This window comes from Sardina pilchardus, chromosome 13, assembly GCF_963854185.1.
Source record: "Sardina pilchardus chromosome 13, fSarPil1.1, whole genome shotgun sequence".
NCBI classification, from domain to species: domain Eukaryota; kingdom Metazoa; phylum Chordata; class Actinopteri; order Clupeiformes; family Clupeidae; genus Sardina; species Sardina pilchardus.
Window position 1 is genome coordinate 6,882,978 of NC_085006.1, and position 18,923 is coordinate 6,901,900.

At 47.9% G+C, this 18,923-nt stretch overlaps 1 protein-coding gene across 1 annotated transcript in view; it reads left to right on the plus strand.

The window, feature by feature from the left end:
- Window positions 1-18,923, plus strand: part of LOC134099296 (rho guanine nucleotide exchange factor 17-like) — a 74,484-nt gene extending 55,561 nt beyond the window's left edge. Inside the window, exons 3-21 of the mRNA XM_062552093.1 lie at window positions 1,790-1,972; window positions 6,272-6,388; window positions 7,295-7,387; window positions 7,513-7,689; window positions 7,966-8,016; window positions 8,163-8,272; window positions 9,038-9,123; window positions 9,225-9,343; window positions 9,503-9,710; window positions 9,989-10,062; window positions 10,170-10,357; window positions 10,695-10,948; window positions 11,229-11,469; window positions 12,305-12,391; window positions 12,491-12,558; window positions 12,693-12,841; window positions 13,413-13,587; window positions 13,901-14,173; window positions 15,781-18,923. Coding sequence (XP_062408077.1) covers window positions 1,790-1,972; window positions 6,272-6,388; window positions 7,295-7,387; window positions 7,513-7,689; window positions 7,966-8,016; window positions 8,163-8,272; window positions 9,038-9,123; window positions 9,225-9,343; window positions 9,503-9,710; window positions 9,989-10,062; window positions 10,170-10,357; window positions 10,695-10,948; window positions 11,229-11,469; window positions 12,305-12,391; window positions 12,491-12,558; window positions 12,693-12,841; window positions 13,413-13,587; window positions 13,901-14,173; window positions 15,781-15,980 — 2,853 coding nt within the window. The 3' untranslated portion in view covers window positions 15,981-18,923. The remainder of the gene's footprint in view (window positions 1-1,789; window positions 1,973-6,271; window positions 6,389-7,294; window positions 7,388-7,512; window positions 7,690-7,965; window positions 8,017-8,162; window positions 8,273-9,037; window positions 9,124-9,224; window positions 9,344-9,502; window positions 9,711-9,988; window positions 10,063-10,169; window positions 10,358-10,694; window positions 10,949-11,228; window positions 11,470-12,304; window positions 12,392-12,490; window positions 12,559-12,692; window positions 12,842-13,412; window positions 13,588-13,900; window positions 14,174-15,780) is intronic.

The following is an 18,923-nucleotide window of genomic DNA, read 5'->3' on the forward strand; positions in this document are numbered from 1 at the left end:
ATGTGGCTTTGTGCTCTGTGTGTGTGTTTGTGTGTGTGTGTGTGTGGTGATGTTGGAGCATATGTATAGTGTAGTCCATTACAACCCTCTTCATTCCTGATGAACGCATTGGGGGAGTAGTAGTGAAGGGAGATGATGTGTTGTGTTCAGACGGTAGTGATCCAGCAGAATAGCCGAGGCGAGAGGCGAGAGGCGAGAGCCCGCATCCATCCTTAAGGCGATGCTCTGCGCTGACTCGCTCGTTGCTAGCGGTTGTGTGTGCAGAAAGCGTCTGCTACCGCGGTGGCTGCCGCTCGCGTTGTCACCATGGCTACAAGGTGAGCAGGGACTGCGGAGCGGCACAGCAGTGTCCTCCCCCGCCTCCAGACCCAACCCCCGCCAGCGAGCGCTCCTATTGGTCGTCCTCACGTTTTTTTCTTCTCATCACGCTGTGAGCCCATTGGTCATGTCCTTGCGTCGTTCGCCCGTGAGTAGCCGCTCCAGTCACCATGAGCTCATTTCCATGCGTAACTCCAGATCGTCTGACCTCAGCGCCGGTATTGTTTTCGGAGAAAAAGGGGCCGAGCCTCGGCGCTCACCCGCAGGGTAATGACTCCCTTCTCTTGCGTCTGCGGCCCCAGAATACCACTCACGCTGGGACACACATGAGCAGCGAGCGAGCACACTGACAATCAGCCCCGTGTCATCTGGTGGTTCGTCCTGAGACGCACACACAAGAGGAGTGCTGCTGGGCCACTGGTGTGTGTGTGTGTGTGTGTGTGTGTGTGTGGGAGGATAGGTTGGGGGAGAGTATGCCGCCTCTGCTGTGGCTGCTGCGGTGGCCTGCTGTAAGCGAGGAGGAGGAGGAGGGGATGGTGGAGGAGGAGGAGGAGGAGGAGGGGGGATGGAGGAGGATGAGGAGGAGGAGGGTGGTTGTGGCTGTGGGGCCGTGCTGAGCTCATCTGCTTTCCCCGCTTCTCCTGTTTCACCAACACACACACTCACACACACACACCAAGATGATGATGAAGGATTTGAATTATTGGAGAAATGTGTGTTTTTAAGAGCATGGGGTAGTGAAAGGAAGAGCAATTGAAGGAGTGTATCCTATTCCCTACACGTATATATGTGTGTGTCAGAGAGAGAGAGAGAGAGATGGAGAGAGAGAGAGAGAGAGAGAGAGAGAGAGAGAGAGAGAGGGAGGGAAAGAGAAAGAGAGAGAGTTCATATCCTGTGCTTTGAAAAATGAAAGGGCAGATACTTTAGGCCTGATGTGCCTCAGTAAAGGCCCCATGGGGGGAGAGAGGTATTTCCTTTCATCAAGGCCTGTCCCAGAGCAGCCCATGTATGCACAAGTATGAGCACACACACGTGTGTACACACACACACACACACACACACACACACACACACAAACACACGCCCACACAACATGTATACGTGCACACACACACACACACACCTACACACACACTGTGTACTCTACACATACTGCATACTGTATACAGGCTTGAGTGGGTCATGAAACCTGTTTCATATGTGGAGCTTACATCCAGATATAACAGTAAGGACCTGTTTTTGATACAGTAGGATTCCAGCGGAGTACTGTATGCCTGTTTGTAATTCTCCACTCTCTAATACTGCCTTTATTGCATTACGTTATTTTTATGACTGAAGGCATAGAGTCTTCGCACATGGAAACGTGCACACAGGCTCAAGTTCTCAGACATGGTTACTGTATGTCCAGCTGTGGTCTCCCCGTGCTGGTCAGTTGTGGAGATGGTGTTCTGTGTGTGCTCGTGTGTGACAGGGATACATGAGGCCGCTGAAGCAGCCGGAGAACTCTCCGCTGGTGGACCCCTCCCTGGTGGACGAGATGTTCTTCCAGATCCCCGAGATCCTGGACCACCACGAGCAGTTCCTGGATCAGGTGATGAGCTGCGTCAACGACTGGCACGACAAGCAGACCGTGGGACATCTCCTCATCGCGTCGGTGAGTGACCGCTGATCCGCCATGCAGCGCAGGCGTGGTCAGACGAGGGCGTCGTCATCGCCAAGCTGCTGAGGGAGAGCTCAGGGTTTGAGCTGGCTGACTCACACACTTCCTGTTGGATCTAAGCCCTTATTTGATCAACATCCTTTTCCTCCATGGAAACCTATCGGCATTATTGCTCTGAAATGTAACATGTTTATGCCATCAAACATGAGAACCACTTTAGTGTTTGAGATGGAGAGGGGGTAATGTTTATGGGAAAGAGTGACCGGCATGATTAGCTGTTAAAAGCACCTCTGCCTCTCAGTTTATGTATTTGTTAGTTCCTCCAACCACATGTTTTTATTATCATTCTTTACGGGCATAAAAAAAGTATATATATATATTCTAATGGCCAGATGGGGCTGAAAAGATCACTTTAGGAAACTGTTTCATGCCATTTTAACAAAACTGTTTCATGCCTTTCCTTGACCTATTTTTATAAACTATCTACGTCACACTGATCGAAAACCCAGCCATACCATATACATTCAACATGATTAAACTCCTTTAGGACCTGTACAGCATCATCCCATTTCATTGTCATATATTGGCTATACTCATATATTGGCTATACTTAACTAGCTCCAGCAGAAAAATTGATCGCATTGAAAACTAGGGCTGTAACTTTTAGCGGCTATTTTCATAGTCAATTATTTTAATAATTAATCAATTTGTTGTTTGATTGAAGTCAGAAAGCAGTGAAAACATTTTTATCAGTGTTTTCAAAAGCCCAAGATTCTGCCCTCAAATACCTTGTTGCGTCCATACACCAAATTTGTTTAGTGCTGTCCTAAATGAGTAGCCAGTTGAAAATATCCAAGTTTAAGAAGGTGCAGTCAGACAAATGTGTGGTATTTTCCTTCAAAATGGCAAAAGCTGATTAGCAAATTACCAATATAGTTGTCGATCAGTTGAATAGTTGATAACTAATCGATTAATTCATTATCAAGCTTTCAATAGGGCTGCAACAACTAATCAGTTGTTGCAGCCCTATTGAAAGCATTGCTTTTTGTCCATTTATGTGAAGGTGCAATTTTGAGGGGCTGCACTCACATCATTGCTCTCATCAAATCCAAATTCAATTCACAGGCTCAGCAGAGCGAAGCATAAATCTGCCTTGCAACATAAAATCATATCACTAGGGAAGAACATTTAGTCAATGGGAACAAAACTCTAAAAGCACATCCAAAATGTGACTGGGTTTATGGCAAGGTCACCTCAACCTCACAGTGAAATGTAAACTGTTCTGTCTCGTAGCACTCTCAAGACCAAAACAGCTAGAAAGGACCTGCTAATTATGTGAAAATCATCATTGAAATGACTGCTGTTGCGGTGTGGTGTTTTCTTTGTGTCGTTTGCGTCTGGGAGGAGGCCAGTGATGGAGACAGTCTGTATTTATGACCCAGCTTTGTTCAGGTTCAGACGGCCTGTGTGTGTGAGACGGCGCGTAGTCAGACACAGAAGCCCAGGGTGAGCTGAGCTCCACACGGGAGAGCGGTGCCTCTGCTCTCGACCCGCGCGTGCCCCCGGCGGGCACGGCTCTCAGCGGCGGGCCTCGTCACAGAGTCGTTAGCCGCCCACGATATGTCTAATTAGCGCCCGCTCCCCTCCCCCCGCCCCCCATCCCACCCCGCTCCCCTCGACAGCAGCGGGTCAGTGGGGGAAGGGTGGCATCAGGGGCAGTGCGGAGGCGTCAGACACGGGAGAGGGGCGCGCCTGTGTGTCTCCCCGTCTGCCAGGGTGGAGGTGCGTGCCATGCACATTACCCATCACCCATCGCCCACCACCACCCACCACCACCTCCATCCCCCAATCTCCTGTGTCTTCATTGTGTGGGAGTCTGTGTCCGTTCTCACCCAACTCTCCAACTCCCCCCGTCCAGCAGCCCTCTGGTTCACCCCAGACCCACACCTCCCCGTGCCCCAGGGAAGAGGCAGGAGCCCCCTGCGGCCAGAGCTGCTTATGAAACAGGCTTATAAAACGCCGGGCAGGCTGGAGCCTGCTCACCGCACCATCACCGCCCCGCTGCTGAATGAATGAATGAATGAATGAATGAATGAATGATATCTCCCTCCTCACAGCTGCCCAGTGATCCGCTGCACAGTCAGGTGATTTATATATGCAGCAGCTTTGGCCTGAAGGACAGCCGTCCGTGGTCCAGATCTGGGTCATTGTTTCTAGTGTCCTATCCAGTGGCCACCTGTATATCTGACCTTCCCCGGCCATGTTTCAAATTCCTCCCTGGCTGCCCCCCTGTGGAGTCTTCACTCTGTGTCCCCACAGCGTAGGAAAGTCTGCTTCATGGAACCCCACCTACCCTAGTGTTCAATAAGTGAAGCTCCTCTGGTGTGTGGCAGTGGTGTCTGAAATATCCCCAAAGAGCCGGTTATCTAGACAGTGAGCCCTCCGCCACTTTGGCAGGGGGGGGGGCATCAGTTCAGCTCCTGCTGCCCACCATCATCTCTCTCTCAATGGAGGCTTTGTTGAAGCCAAGAGATAAAGAAAGAGAGAGAGAGAGAGAGAAATGGTGTGAGTGTGCTGGAGGAGGTGAAGGGCCAATGTCACCTTTTCTGCCAAGTTCAGAACACAGATCACCCCTTCACCTCTTTTTCGTGAAAAGTAGAGAAAAGAACAATCTTGCTTGCCTGGGCTGAACTGATCCTATAGCATGAACTGCAAAGAAAGTGAATAGCATCGGAGTCCTCAAATTCTGCATATTCTTTTGCGTTTTTTTCCTTGGAAAAAAGTTGGAATGAGAGGAAAGTGTTGATTTTTGTAGTTTGCCATGTGGGCCTTCTTACTCCTCCTGTTTCCTACATCCCCCACTACCACAAAGGTGGAATGTGGCTGTGTGTGTGTGTGTGTGTGTGTGTGTGTGTGTGTGTGTGTCCATTTTTGTGTTTATGAGTGTGTCTGTAATCCCCTTTGACCCGTGTAATCCGTGTGTGTGTGGCGCAGGAGCGCTCAGGCCCTGTGGCCCTACACAGTTTTGACATGCCTGTCAGAGAGCGGCCGGGTGAGGGAGAGATGGAAAAGGGGAGAGAGAGAGAGAGAGAGAGAGGGAGAGATGGAAAAGGGGAGAGAGAGAGAGAGAGAGGGAGAGATGGAAAAGGGGAGAGAGAGAGAGATAGAGAGAGAGAGAGAGAGAGAGAGAGAGAGAGTGATGGCGTCTCTGTCCTCACGAGCAGCTCAGCATCCACCGGCTGGGTGATGTGTGTGTGTTTGCTAACTCTCACTCCTCGCCCTCTTTCTCTCGCTACACATGCATACACACGCATACTGTAAATAAACATGTACACACACATGTAAATACACACCAGTACACACACACACACACACCAGTACATGTGAGCCTAGACATGTGGGCCTGCAGGGTACTTTGCTGCGTGTTCTGTGTAGTAGGTGGAGCAGCAGGCCTCTCCATCATGTTCAGTATGTTGATGTTATTGAGGCAGAGAGAAGAGAGGGTGGGATGAGCGCATTCTGTTTTTCCTTTGTTGTTTTTTTTCTTTTCTTTTCATTCTCGTTTCCACGCTTTCTCTTCATGTCATTTTCTATCTCCGTCTCTCCTGTCTCTCTGAGCTCCCCTTCTCTCTGATCTCTCCCTGAGCGCTCGTCATTCTCGTTTCCATGATTTCTTCCCGTCTTTTTCCTCTGTCTCTGCGCTCCCTTCTGTCTGCCTCGTCTTCTGCTCGTTTTGCCTCCCTCTTTTCATCCTCCCTTCTCTCCTCTGTTCTCTGGCCTCTTTTCATCCCCCTCTCCCCTGCTGTGTCTCTGTACCTGTGATGTGCTGCTGCTGTGTAAACTGCCTCCCACTCGCAGCGACAGCAGAGGCGTTAAGGTGTCAGCGGCTCGGGTGATGAACGGTCGTCCGCCGCGCGAGAGCCAGGCTATCGCAGCACACAGACACACTCCGCTCTTTAAAGACCTGCTCGCAAACTAAACACAGCAAAAAAAGGCCGTCATCACACACACACACACACACACACCCTGACCTTACGCAGATAGAGGAAAACAGGCCATAATGGAGCACACCCGACGTGAACTTGGCCCCCAATCACAAGCCCTGAGGGCCGTTACCGTCAGTGGTCTCAGCAGTTTGGCGTGACAGCCCTCATCATATGGCCGTTGCATAACAGACTGACCTTTAGAAATGATGCTCTGGAGTGTGTGTGTCATGTTTTCATTGTGCTGTCTCTGTTTCTCTCTCTTGCTTTCTCGCCCCCCCCCCCCCCCCCCCCACCACCACACATGCAGTTCTCCAAAGAGATCCTGGCGAATATTTACTCTGCTTACATTGACAACTTTCTGAATGCCAAAGATGCTGTGAGGATCGCCAAGGAGGCCAAACCTGCATTCCTGAAGTTTCTGGAGGTACGTTCTGTGTGTTTAAAAGTGCGCGTGTGTGAGAGGTCAGTTTAGAGTGCTATATCTCTATATGGGAGATCCATCTCCCTCTCTCGCTCTCCCTCTCTCTATCTTCCACCTATTTCTCTCTCTCTGTGTGTGGGCGTGAGAAAGTGTGTGTGTTTGCAAGAATTTGTGTGTGTGTGTGTGTACATGTACATGCTTTCTGCTATCATGCATAGTGAGGTTCAATGGAACGAGACCATCGATCACTGATTCCGGGAGGTGGAATGTCTGGCAGAGTTCAGTGAATTACGGTTTCAGCTGGCATTAAAGAGTCAGACATTTCTCTTGAAGGATTTTGTCAACTTGCGAAGCAAAGTATGAATCAAGACTTGGAAAAAAACATTCCTGCAGAGGACTCTCATATTTCTTGGATATAGAAAATGCCTCCAGACATTTTGTCAATGACACAGTCTGGGGCTCGTTTAAATTGGTCTGCGTCTCAGGAGGTTCTGCCGCAGTAGGGCAGAGAGGCAGCGAGCCGCATTAAGACCGGACTTATAAAAACAATTTCACAAGTGTTTTTGGCTAGGACCTCTCATCAACTTAAAGTGCTCAGAATTTCCGAAAACCATTTATGCTGCTTGGCCTGTCTCCTGCCAAAGTGCAAGTCACTATGCCCCCTGGTGGCTGTGGTGTATAATTACAATAATTGAGCTTCACCCTAGGGGACTCTAACATCCATCATAAGGTAGATGACTGCTCACTTACTATACAATACTCTGACTCTGCTGAAGAATCTCTGTTTACTGAGTCCTGACGTAGAACTATTTAAATACATGCTTGCCGTCCTTTCTGTCCGTTTCTTTTTTGACTCTCTTCTTTCTTCCTCTCTTGTCTGTTTCTCCCCCTCGCCTAATGTCAATCCAGCAAAGCATGCGTGAGAATAAAGAGAAGCAGGCCCTCGGTGACCTGATGATCAAACCTGTCCAGCGCATCCCTCGCTACGAGCTACTGGTCAAGGTAAGTCATCTGTACTGTACATCAGGGCACAGAGGTTATCAGAGACAATAGAGCTTGAGTCCTCCTCGTACTGAAATATTTGTGTGTGTGTGTGTGTGTGTGTGTGTGTGTGTGTGGTGGGGCAGGACTTGTTGAAGCACACGCCCGAGGACCACCCTGACCACCCGTTCCTGCTGGACGCCCAGAGGAACATCAAGCGGCTGGCGGAGCGGATCAACAAGGGCCGGCGCAGCGCGGAGGAGGTGGAGCGGGAGACGCGCGTCATGCAGGAGATCGAGGCGCACATCGAGGGGGTGGAGCATGTGAGACATCAGCATCAACACTCACACATGCCTCATATTACAGTAAATGACAACCATGCAGCATACTGTAGAGCATCAGTGCTGTGAAGAACACAGAGCACTAGTTTTAAATCACCTAATTTAATCACATAAAACTGCCATACCCTACCATCCGTGTTTGTACCAGTTAGTATGATGTACAGTAGTAGCACTGCAGGAGCAGAATTGGGCGCTGATTCTTGCCTGAGTCAGCCTCGGAGGTGATTTCCGTATGAGTGATCCTGTTTTCCTCTCTAGATCATGAACCCGCAGAGGAAGTTCCTGCGTCAGGAGATGGTGATGGAGGCGGTAAGTGATCGCATTTAAACACATTTATAGGTGCAGGGGGGGGCGCTTGAGTGCACTCTTTCTGGGCACTCTGTGTGCGTCTGAATGGGGTTGGGTTGAAAATGGCTCCTGGGTGACTCTGGCTTCCTCCCCCCCTTTCGGCGCAGAAAACGGTGGGCGGGAAGAAGGACCGCTCGCTCTTCCTCTTCAGCGACCTGCTCATCTGCACCACGCTCAAGAGGAAGTCTGGCTCTCTGCGTCGCAGCTCCATGAGCCTGTGAGTGTGTACGCACACACACACACACACACACACACACACACACACACACACACACACACACACACACACACACTGCACACACACACATACACATACACACACACAGACACACACACACAATAGCTCAAATACTCACTGTTGCTTATACACACACTAGATTTAATAGAAATGTTGTTGTAGGCCCTGTGAGTCTACTATGATATTAGAGCGCTGGTTTACAAGCCTGCTAATTGACAAACATGCCCATTTTAAAGAGTTATTGTTTTCATGCTGAGGTCCAATTTAGCTTCCAATCTAGCAAAGCTGGAAAAATAATCTTAGACAATTAGGTTTAAATGTGAAAATAAGAAATGTTGAGTAAGTTATTGAGTGCTTAATGTGATTACTGAACCACTTGCCACAAATGTTTATGTCAGGGGGAAACATTGATTACAGCGGAAGTATTTCTTAACAAAACACCACTTACAATAGCACATGAACGAAGAGTACCCTAGTGTACCTTCAGATGGATTTTCTAGAAGAGCTAGAAGAACAGAATACATTATAGCACTCTCATGATGCATGTTAATTTGTTTCAGTTCATATTGCTTTAGTTTTTAATAAATATTGTATTGTGTTTAATGTTTTTTGATAAGCCAACCATGCAACATTATCTCATTAGATATTATGAGATGGTTGTGATGGTGATGGCTATGTGATGGTTTTTGAAACACTTTGTTATGTGACCACTCACCTGTGTTCCTCCTGTCTGGATTCCCACAGATATACAGCGGCCAGCATTATCGACACCTCGAGTAAATATAAGTTCCTGTGGAAGCTGCCACTGGAGGATGTGGAGATGGTGAAAGGTGAGAAAAGCAGCCTGGTAACAAGTAGAGGATTCTGGGAGATTGAGTTTAAGGAAGATGGTCGTCTCATGCTCTGCTTTGGTTTCCTGCTCTACACATAGGTTCTAACCAGGCCACCAACAGAGAGAACATCCAGAAGACCATTGGCCGTTTGGATGAGGACTTAAGCACACTGGGTCAGATCAGCAAACTATCAGAGACGCTTAGCTTCCCCCATCAGGTAAGGGACACACAGCCTCCTTTAAATACTGTACACATAGCTAAGCTAGGCTACATACTATGTAGTACATACACTTTCCTAGTCTACCACCCTCTGGCACGTAATACTATTGTTCATTGTTCATTGTGATTTGTAACCGGTCCCTGTCTCTCTGTGTAGAATCTGGACGACGTGATTAAGGACCTGATGGCCTCAGTGCACAGGGAGCTGGCCGAGAAACAGTCTCTGGCCTTCAGCATGACATTCCTGCCCACCAAAGTGGAGCTGACCACCGCCTCAGCCGAGAGCACTTTCATCTTCGAGTTCAGCAGCCCCGAGGCACGCAGCAACTTTGAGCAGGCCTTCGAGGAGGCCAAGAAGAAGCTGGGTAAGAGAAACCCCTCCAGCAGTGGGCCATCACAATAAAGACCCACTAACTGAGGATTTCAGGAGCCTTCGGGTTTACATAATGGCCTTAACATTCCATTTAGTGATTCCAATTTAATTGCCATTTTGTGTTTGTGTCTTATTATCCAGATGTAAATCATAGCATGATCAGGGACACCATTCCTTTCTGTTGCTAAGTGACATAAAAGTATTTGATTGGGAATATCCTGTATGCTGTCTTAACTGTCCCTTTGATCTTCATGTGTTTGCTCTGTGAAGCCATGAACAAAGACCAGTGGGACCCAGAGTTCCTCAAGGCCATCCCCATCATGAAGACCCGCAGTGGGATGCAGGTGAGACACACCATCCACTGCTCATCTCTACAGAAGGTCTCCACCAATAAAAGTCCCTGTAGGTCCAGGCTCCTGACTCTAACCCCACTGCCCTAATGTCCCTCCAGTTCTCCTGTGCGTCTCCAAGCCACAGCTGCCCTGAGAACACCTACGAGGTGTGGGTGTGCAACAGCGACGGCTACGTGGGACAGGTGTGTCTGCTCAACATCCGCGACGAGCCCACGGTGGAGGCCTGCATCGCCGTCTGCTCCGCCCGCATCATCTGCATCGCAGCAGTGCCCGGTCTCAAGGGCAGGTCAGTCTCTCTCTCTCTCTCTCACACACACACACACACACACACACACACACACACACAGAGCCTGTCCAGCCTGCACCTGTCCTGTTATATTTCCAATATTACTAAAGCTTGGATTTCATATATTTATTTATAATGTCAAACATTAATATACTTTGATTAATACATGCCACTAAATTGCTAAATGAAGCATCAATCTATATATATCTATATCTGCTAAGTACATTGTATTGCATCCTTGCATGTTTAATGACTAAAGTCTACTGACCACTACAAATGACCTTGGTGCTCTGATGACTGTAAAACGCTACTGTCCTGTGTGTGCTGTGTGGAGTAGGGAGCGTGTGGAGTGCCCTCCAGCAGCCCCAGCTCCAGAGTCCCATGCTGCCCCGGCCGCCCCCTCCACCCAGCAGCAGCAGCTGCACATCTCCATCTCCGGCTCCTCCCTGGAGCTCAGCGAGCCTCCGGCCGGCGCCAACCAGGAGCTGGTGCCCTTCGACAGCGACGACACGGACGACGAGGACTCGCCCAGCCCCTCATCCACCCTGCAGAGCCAGGCCAGCCACTCCACCATCTCCTCCAGCTTTGGCAGTCAGTCGACCCTCTCTACCTCTACCCTCACTCCAATGATTCAAGTGTTAAGCTTTACCAGCTTTTGGCTTTTTGTCCTTTAAACTAAACGTTCTGTATATACTGTATACTGATATATTGTATATATTATCACCATTATATGATTTACAATGTATAAAATTGAGTTTTGAATTTCCCCTTTTAGTTTTCACCTGACGCATTGTTTTTTCTTTGTTTACCTTTAATGAGCTCATGTGATAAGTCACCTGAACTCTGTTGTGATTGGCTGTGTCTTGTCCAGACGACGAGGGCGCAGGCTCCAAGGACATGGCCACAGAGACCACCAGCTCGGAGGAGGAGCCCGAGTTCCCGGTGTCGAGCGCGTTCGGCCCGCCGCGCCTCAGCAGCGACAGCCCCATGGACGGCCGCGCCATGCGGCGCTCCAGCCGCGGCTCCTTCACCCGCGCCAGCCTGGAGGACCTGCTCAGCATCGACCCCGAGGCCTACCAGAGCTCCGTCTGGCTGGGCACCGAGGACGGCTGGTAAGACCTCCGTCCACCCCCTCCGGAACGTTCCAGGTCCTCCATTTCAGGGCACATTTCGCCTCCCCTGACTGTGCTTTCTAATTAGCTCTATTCATCCTGTTGGCACCCCTGGTGCACTGTATGTCAAGCAGACCATTTGCTGGCATCAGTAGCATGAACAGAATAACAAATGTGTTCATTTCGTTTATGATCTCCTGCTGTTTCTCCCGATGTGTGTTGTTGTGAAAGAGCCGTCATGGAAAAGAACACAAGTGATTGTGAGGGACTGCGCTGACGCACGCTCGTCTTCGGTGATTAGTAATTTCTGCTCGGTACAAATTTCTCATTGTTGCACAACTCGCTTACCAGAAAGCCTGATGGCGTAATATGAGCCATCCGTAGGTGCACCTTTCAATCACGGCGTCTCCCATTTCTCGCGCTTTCTCTCATTCTTCTCTCTCCCTCCATCGTGCCACAGCTTGACATTTATGAGTCACTAAGCCTTCTCCCAGAGTCCATATGTCGTCTCTGTGTTTATGCATGGTAATCAATCAAAAAGTCAAGGTGTTCGGTGTCACTAATGGAGCTAAAAGCAAACACAAGACTCATACAAGTAGTCTGTAAAACAAACAGTTGGTCTGGTTGTGTTGATCTACTTAATGGATGTGGAGGTGTTTACCCTCTCAGACAAATTGTCGATACATTTTCTAAACATCTAAATGACTTTGTAGATAAGTCATCATGTGCATAGATTAACACACTGTTTGGTTACATGGTATAATGACACAGTTGATTACTACACTGTATAGTTACATGGTATAATGACACAATTGTCGTCCTTTGCTCCACACAGCATCCATGTCTATCAGTCTTCAGACAACATTCGCAACCGCAAGAACAGTATGAAGATGCAGCACTCGGCGTCCATTTTGTGCATCCTGTGAGTATCGCCGCTAAGCACAGCTGTTGTCATGGTGACCACTGCCATCGAGTTGGAGCATGTGAAAGGAACATCTCCCCCTCTCTCTCCTCCCTGCAGGTATCTTGACAACAAAGTCTTTGTTTCCCTGGCCAACGGTGAGGTGATCGTCTATCAGAGAGAAGCAGGTGGGTGGAAAATGCTGCTGTATTCCACGTTGCTCTCTGCTTTGCTTTGTGAAGGGATGTTTTTGTATTGTGAGCGACGACGACCTGGAAGTAATTTGGTCCTCTGAGCTCTGACCCCCTTCTCCACCCCACAGGAAGTTTCTGGGATCCTCAGAGTTCCCAGACTCTGTGCTTAGGCACCCCCGGTGGCCCCGTGACCAAAATGGTTCCTGTGGCGGGCAAGCTGTGGTGCGGCTGCCAGAACCGGGTCCTGATCATCAACACCAGCACGCTGGTCCAGGAGGTGAGACCGTGACGGAACACCCAGCAGAGACAGGGACACGGTTGGGTTCTAGAACCCAGCGGAGAGGGGAAGTGGTCGGACGAATGGGTTCTAACCACTTACCGTGCTCTTCCAGTCGGGCTGTGAAACGCGCGAGTATAGACAGACACAGTGAAAGATTTATGTCCAGTTTTACTCAAGAGCGTGTCTGCATTAAGCATTATTGGAGATAAGTGCACGGCATCCGTATTTATTCACTTACAGCCGTGTAATTACCAGATTTGGACGTGGCTTTATGAAGCTCTCCAACACATGGCAAACAAGTTTGAGCTCATGCACAAACCACTAACGCAACCAGTAAGGGGTGCGAGGCGAAAACCGCACCTAATCAAACGTCACAGGCGCAGGGTATTTGGCAATTTGGTTTTGGGTCTGGTCTGTGTCAAATATTTTCCTACTAATCCTGCTGTGTGGATCATTTCTTAGATGCGAACCATGGGCCATTGTATCTCGATGGAGCAGAACAGAATGGGTCTGACCCACTTTACTCTGTGTGTGTGTGTGTGTGTGTGTGTGTGTGTGTGTTCAACAGCACTCATTCCAGGTGGGCCAGGACAGTAGCCGGTGTGTGACCAGCATTGTGAGCTACGGCCAGGGCGTGTGGATGGCCCTGCAGGGCAGTGCCCAGGTGCGCCTGTACCACGCGTCCACCTACGAGAGCCTCACCGAGGTGGATGTGGCGCCCGCCGTCCACAAGATGCTGGCAGGTCAGTGGACGCCGGTCTAACACACCAGCAATGTCTGCGGTAGAAAGAAGAATGACAACACACTGCCCTCTCTGGGGTCTAGTAAACACCTTCTAGGAACTTGGGAAATAAATCTTAGTCTGGCACATGGCAGTGGAATAGCCAGACAGTATGTGGCTCACTTTAACAACATTACATCAATCTCAAGCACTTTTTCTCCAAAATATCTGCTTGGACCTGCATGTCTCATCCATGTTGGTGTCTTTGTCCACTTCCCAGCGATTCATCTGGTGAGAAGCATGTCTGACACCGTCTTGTTTCTCCGTTTCTGAAGGCTCTGACGCCATCATCCGTCAGCACAAGGCGGCGTGTCTGCGGATCACGGCGCTGCTGGCCTGCAAGGACCTGCTGTGGATCGGCACCAGTGCCGGCGTGGTGCTGACCCTGGCCATCCCCCCGGTCCTGTCCAGCACCGGCCCCGGCACGCTGCGCGGCCCCCTCCAGCCCATGGGCTCGGCGCACGGCCACACGGGACACGTCCGCTTCCTCACCTCCATCGAGCTGCCCGAGGGCTTCGACGTCAAATTCCCCCCACAGGCAGACACAGGTACTGCATGATGTGCTCCCGCACACTGTCGCCCTCTGGTGCACATCGTCTGTCATTGCTGCCCATTGGTGCTCTGCCCTAATTGATTCTAGTGTTACAGATGTTTTCTGATTGCTTAGATGCTATCTTTGTAATTAATCCAGCAATAATTCTGCATACAAATATCCATGTGCAATATCCTGCCAGGGTGCACTGGACTGAGAAATAGGGCTTCACTATTATCGCAATCGTAATCGCAATATGATCCAACGCAATTACCTAATCGCAAAAGCTACAAATAATCGTGCACAGTTCTCTTTTTTTTGGATAAACTGTTTATTGAGTTTCCTAAACGGGAAGGGGAGGGGGGGCAAGACGGTTACATGAAATGAGATATAAAAGCGTTAACATAATCATGTAAAAAAGAGTGGAAACCAAAAGATAAAAAAGATACAGAAAAAGAGAGAAAAAAAGAGCACTCAACAGCAACACTTATTTTACTCATCAAAGCAACTCATTGCACAGGTGGTATGAGATCTTTGACCGTGCATACTAATGCCTCTCATTTCTGTAGGGTGGATACATTGGCCTTGTTCAGCTGGGCAATATGGTATTCTAAATTAACAATGTCATCCAAATAACTTATCCAAAAAAAATTGAAAGAAGGGTTGATCCATAACTGTAAAACAACTTTATTAGATGGCATGAATCCTGCCATCAGTGTTTTCTTTTGGATTATGGAATATTCAAAGTCTCGGTCAACATTCAAAAGGCAAATGTGTGGTGTTCTGGGGATATTGAGATCAAGGAGTTTTGACAGTGCCTCCACTACAAACATCCATAGCTCTGCAATTGTGGGACATTCCCAAAACATGTCTAAAAATATGCCGGGTGAGACATTATACGGATGTTGCAAGTAGAGCTAGGAGCCCGTTTCATTTAAAATCTTCTGTGCAGAGTTGCATGCTCTATGTATAGTTTTGTAATGGATCAGTTGGTGAGCTACATTTTTTGGAACTTTGAGAGAAATTGAGCCAAAGTCTAGGTGCTGACTAGGAGTTCTCTATGCCAAAGTTTCTCTATGGATAGAGTGCAGTGCACAGTTAATTTTGTCACATTTCTTTCTATTCATTTCATTTTCATGAACTATTCCACTTCTGGTTGGTGGGTGTGCATAGTGTGTAAGGAGCACAGAAATGTGTATTGGTGAGCTTCACAGTCGGTCGGGGTGCTGTGCTTCTTGTGCACTGGGCGTGCTCCCCAATCAGGGGTGGCACAAATTAAAGAGACTTTTGGAAACTGATTCAATTCATTGACATTCAAAAATCATGCCAGAAAAGTCACAATTACATACAGTATTTCCCCCAAATCATGCATGTATTATTGCAAGGAAGGTTTTAAGACTGTGTATCATCATGGTTACTGCATTGGTTACTGCATAGCTCTTAATAATTTGTCAAAGAGCACTGATGAATGATGACAGTTTTATTGCCACTTTGCCATAATCTTCCTAGCTAGAAGACAAGACAAGATGGTCACAGATACTGGTTTTGTTTGGCAGCTGTCATTTATTCATGGCTGTCTGTCTGTCTGCACAATGACCTCTGAACCTGTCCTCTGTATCCTAGGTAACACGGCTCAGAATTCGGACAGCGGTCTGCAGCGACGAGACTCGGCCCACCGGCGCGCCTCCGCCCTCCTGCCCGTCAAGTCCAACCTGCTGGTCATCAGCGGCGGGGACGGCTACGAGGACTTCCGGCTGACCAACAGCAGTGAGACGGTGGGGAGGGACGACAGCACCAACCACTTGCTGCTCTGGAGGGTGTGAGCCGCCCCGCCCCACTCCCGATGGAGCTCCGCCTCCTCCTCAGCGCCAGCCGCTGGACCGCACACTCCCGCCAACCCCACCCCGCCCCGCCCCAAAAACTCCTCCCACTTCCTGTTCCTCTAAATGTCCTCTGCTCCTACATCTGGTTCCTCTGTGCATAGATGTGTCAGATATTGGAGTGGGAAAAACAAAAAGGGTTGCTTCGAACCAGGTCTTCTTTTATCGTTGTTGTTTTGTTTGGCATCTCCCTCCGTTTTGGGTTGTTCCTCAATGGTTTGGGCTGTTTTCGTTTTTTTTCCTGTCGTTTTGTTCCTCTTGGTGTACGAAGTTAAATCTTGCTCTGCTCGTAACGTTCCACTCCCCATTGGGCTCCATGTTGTGTTGGACCTCTTCAGACTTTGACCTTGGGAGCAGGACGAGGACATCACAACAAGCATCACAAGAGAGAAAGAGAGGTGGACTGAGAGTATGTAGGGAATGTGTGAGGATCAGAGAAATTGAAGGAAGAAAGAAAGAATGAAAGAACGAAAGGATGAAAGGAAAAAAGGATGAAAAGGACAGACAAGTCTGTCAGAAGATGTGATGAAGGGCCTCCTTGTGTGGACTACAGCACTCTTTCTCACAGCGGAGCAAAGACGCAAGTGGTTAACACTGAGTGCTTAGGCAGGCATGCATGGGGCAGACAGGAAGACGGTGCAAAGTGACAGATGGATGATGGGTAATTTTGTGGGTTGCTGTGGGTGGTTGGAGAGCCGGGGGAAAGGCATGATTCAAGCCATGAAAGAACATTCGGGCATTGTGGAGAAGAGAGGAGTGGCTCTTACGCTCCGGGTGGGCCAGGGAAAAAAAAAAAGAAACAATGACTGAAAGAAATGGTCATTTCACCTCAACTGTCAACAGAGTGGTCGAACTACTGGTCATTTAAGACTGTGATTTGAGTCTACAGACATGAAGATGCCTTTTTTATTTTATCTCAAATTTAATCTCAAATGACAAAGAGGAGCGTGATTTAAAAGTGATAAAAGAGTTAACACGAAAGAAGTAACCTATGTGCAATATAAGGTGAGGGTACCAGCTTATGATATCACACAAACACACATTCATGTATACAGTACACGTTCACTTTCTGTGAGGGCACAGCCAGTCTTGCCACAGTCACTTGCAGTCACATCCAACTGTTTTCACATAATCACTTTACTTTATTCATTTATCATACTACTCCTGCAGAAGAAGAAAATGAAATAAAATGATTCCATAGAATGAAAGTATAGTTTGAGACAAACCGAGAAAAAGAACATTCCATATAGATATTGTGTCCGTAATCTTCATGTACAGTATTTATGTTTTTGATTTTAGATTATCATTTTACAGCACTTAATTTATAAATGTGTTTTTTTCCTCGTTTTGTGCATCTGAAGTACGCAAGCACACAATGGTGACCCAAGTGAGTGGCAACAGTATGTGTGTTTGTATGTCAAGGCTCTGCTGACATAGATCAATGGCTGATTATCTCTGATGTGTAAAAATAACATCTGTGTGTGAGGAGAGACGGATGGAGTCATATGGAGAAAGAGAGAGAGAGAGAGAATCAATTACTCATTACAGTAGGTGTCAAGAGTGTTAATGTTGGCCCTGATAAAATCAGTAGCTGTTACATATGTCCTGATTGTGGGTTTATTCTTACAAGAGTGCATCTGAGGGTGTGTGTGTGTGTGTGTGAGAGAGAGAGAGAGACGGAGAGAGAGAGAGAGGACTTGACTTCTGATAGACACATTTAGCACAGAAACAGATGGTGCAGCCCTCCAGCTTAACTTGTGCACGTGAAGGTTGGGCAGCATTTAAGAGGTTAAGAGTTTAAGATCCTGATCACTTGGCCTCAACGACGCTCCTTTGATGTCAGTCGCGTAAAGCCGATTGGCCCTTGAGAGGTGCCGAGCATATGACTGCACTGGGCCTGGGCCTCAGACACTGCAGCACTATACAAGATGCTTCCTTTGTGGCTTAGACATAAAGACTTGAGACTGTCTCTCTCTCTCTCTCTCTCTCTCTCTCTGTTGCTACACTGCATGCACATTCTCATACACCTTTAGAGACCTAATATTATCAAGACCAATGTATTTAATCACCACACTCAGACTCCATTTGAGAGCAGTTTGATTTGCAGTGATCGTGAGATCGTAATTTGTCAGTGGACGGTGTGTTCTGAATACAGTGCTGGTGATGTCTGCTCTCCATTAGAGGTTCATGTCAGTGATGTTAGAGGACATAAACGTCAACAAAAACAACATGCATCAATGTTTACTTTACTGTCCCCTACAATGAGGAAAGCCCAGACCTTGGCATCTCACTGTTCACAAAGCCAAACCCCCTCGATATTAATTCACTCTTTTAGACTTAAGAAATCAAGATTCTTAAAATCTACAACTTGTTGGATAGATGTAGTGATGACCCCAACTGGATACATTTAGTGAATGTAGAATTCCCCAATAACACACTGATATCCTCTCAAAACTGCATTAACTTGGCAAAAGGAATTAAAACCAGATCTGTTCCACATAATTCTGTTTCAAATACACTCCTTGATGTAAGTAGCCTTCTACCCTTTTGTGAACAAAGTCCTTAATGTTTGTTGTAAATATTGGTATATATTGCCTTCTTTCTGTAAATAGTGCTCCCACGGTCCTCAATTGTTGATATGAAGCTAATGGCATATTTTTATATACTTGTTTAAGTTTTTTCTTTATTATTTTGTTTTGTTTTTCCCTTTGGCACAGCCTGTGTGCCATCGCCTTTAAGTTATGACTATTACAGTATTTTAAAAAAAGAAGTTGCAAGGCCGGTTATGTTAAAAGTTGTCATGGTTATGTCACTACTCTACCTGTTATGGTTCTATTTTGTCACTGTGGGTTCTTTGTAATTAAACATTTCACTGGTGCCAGATAA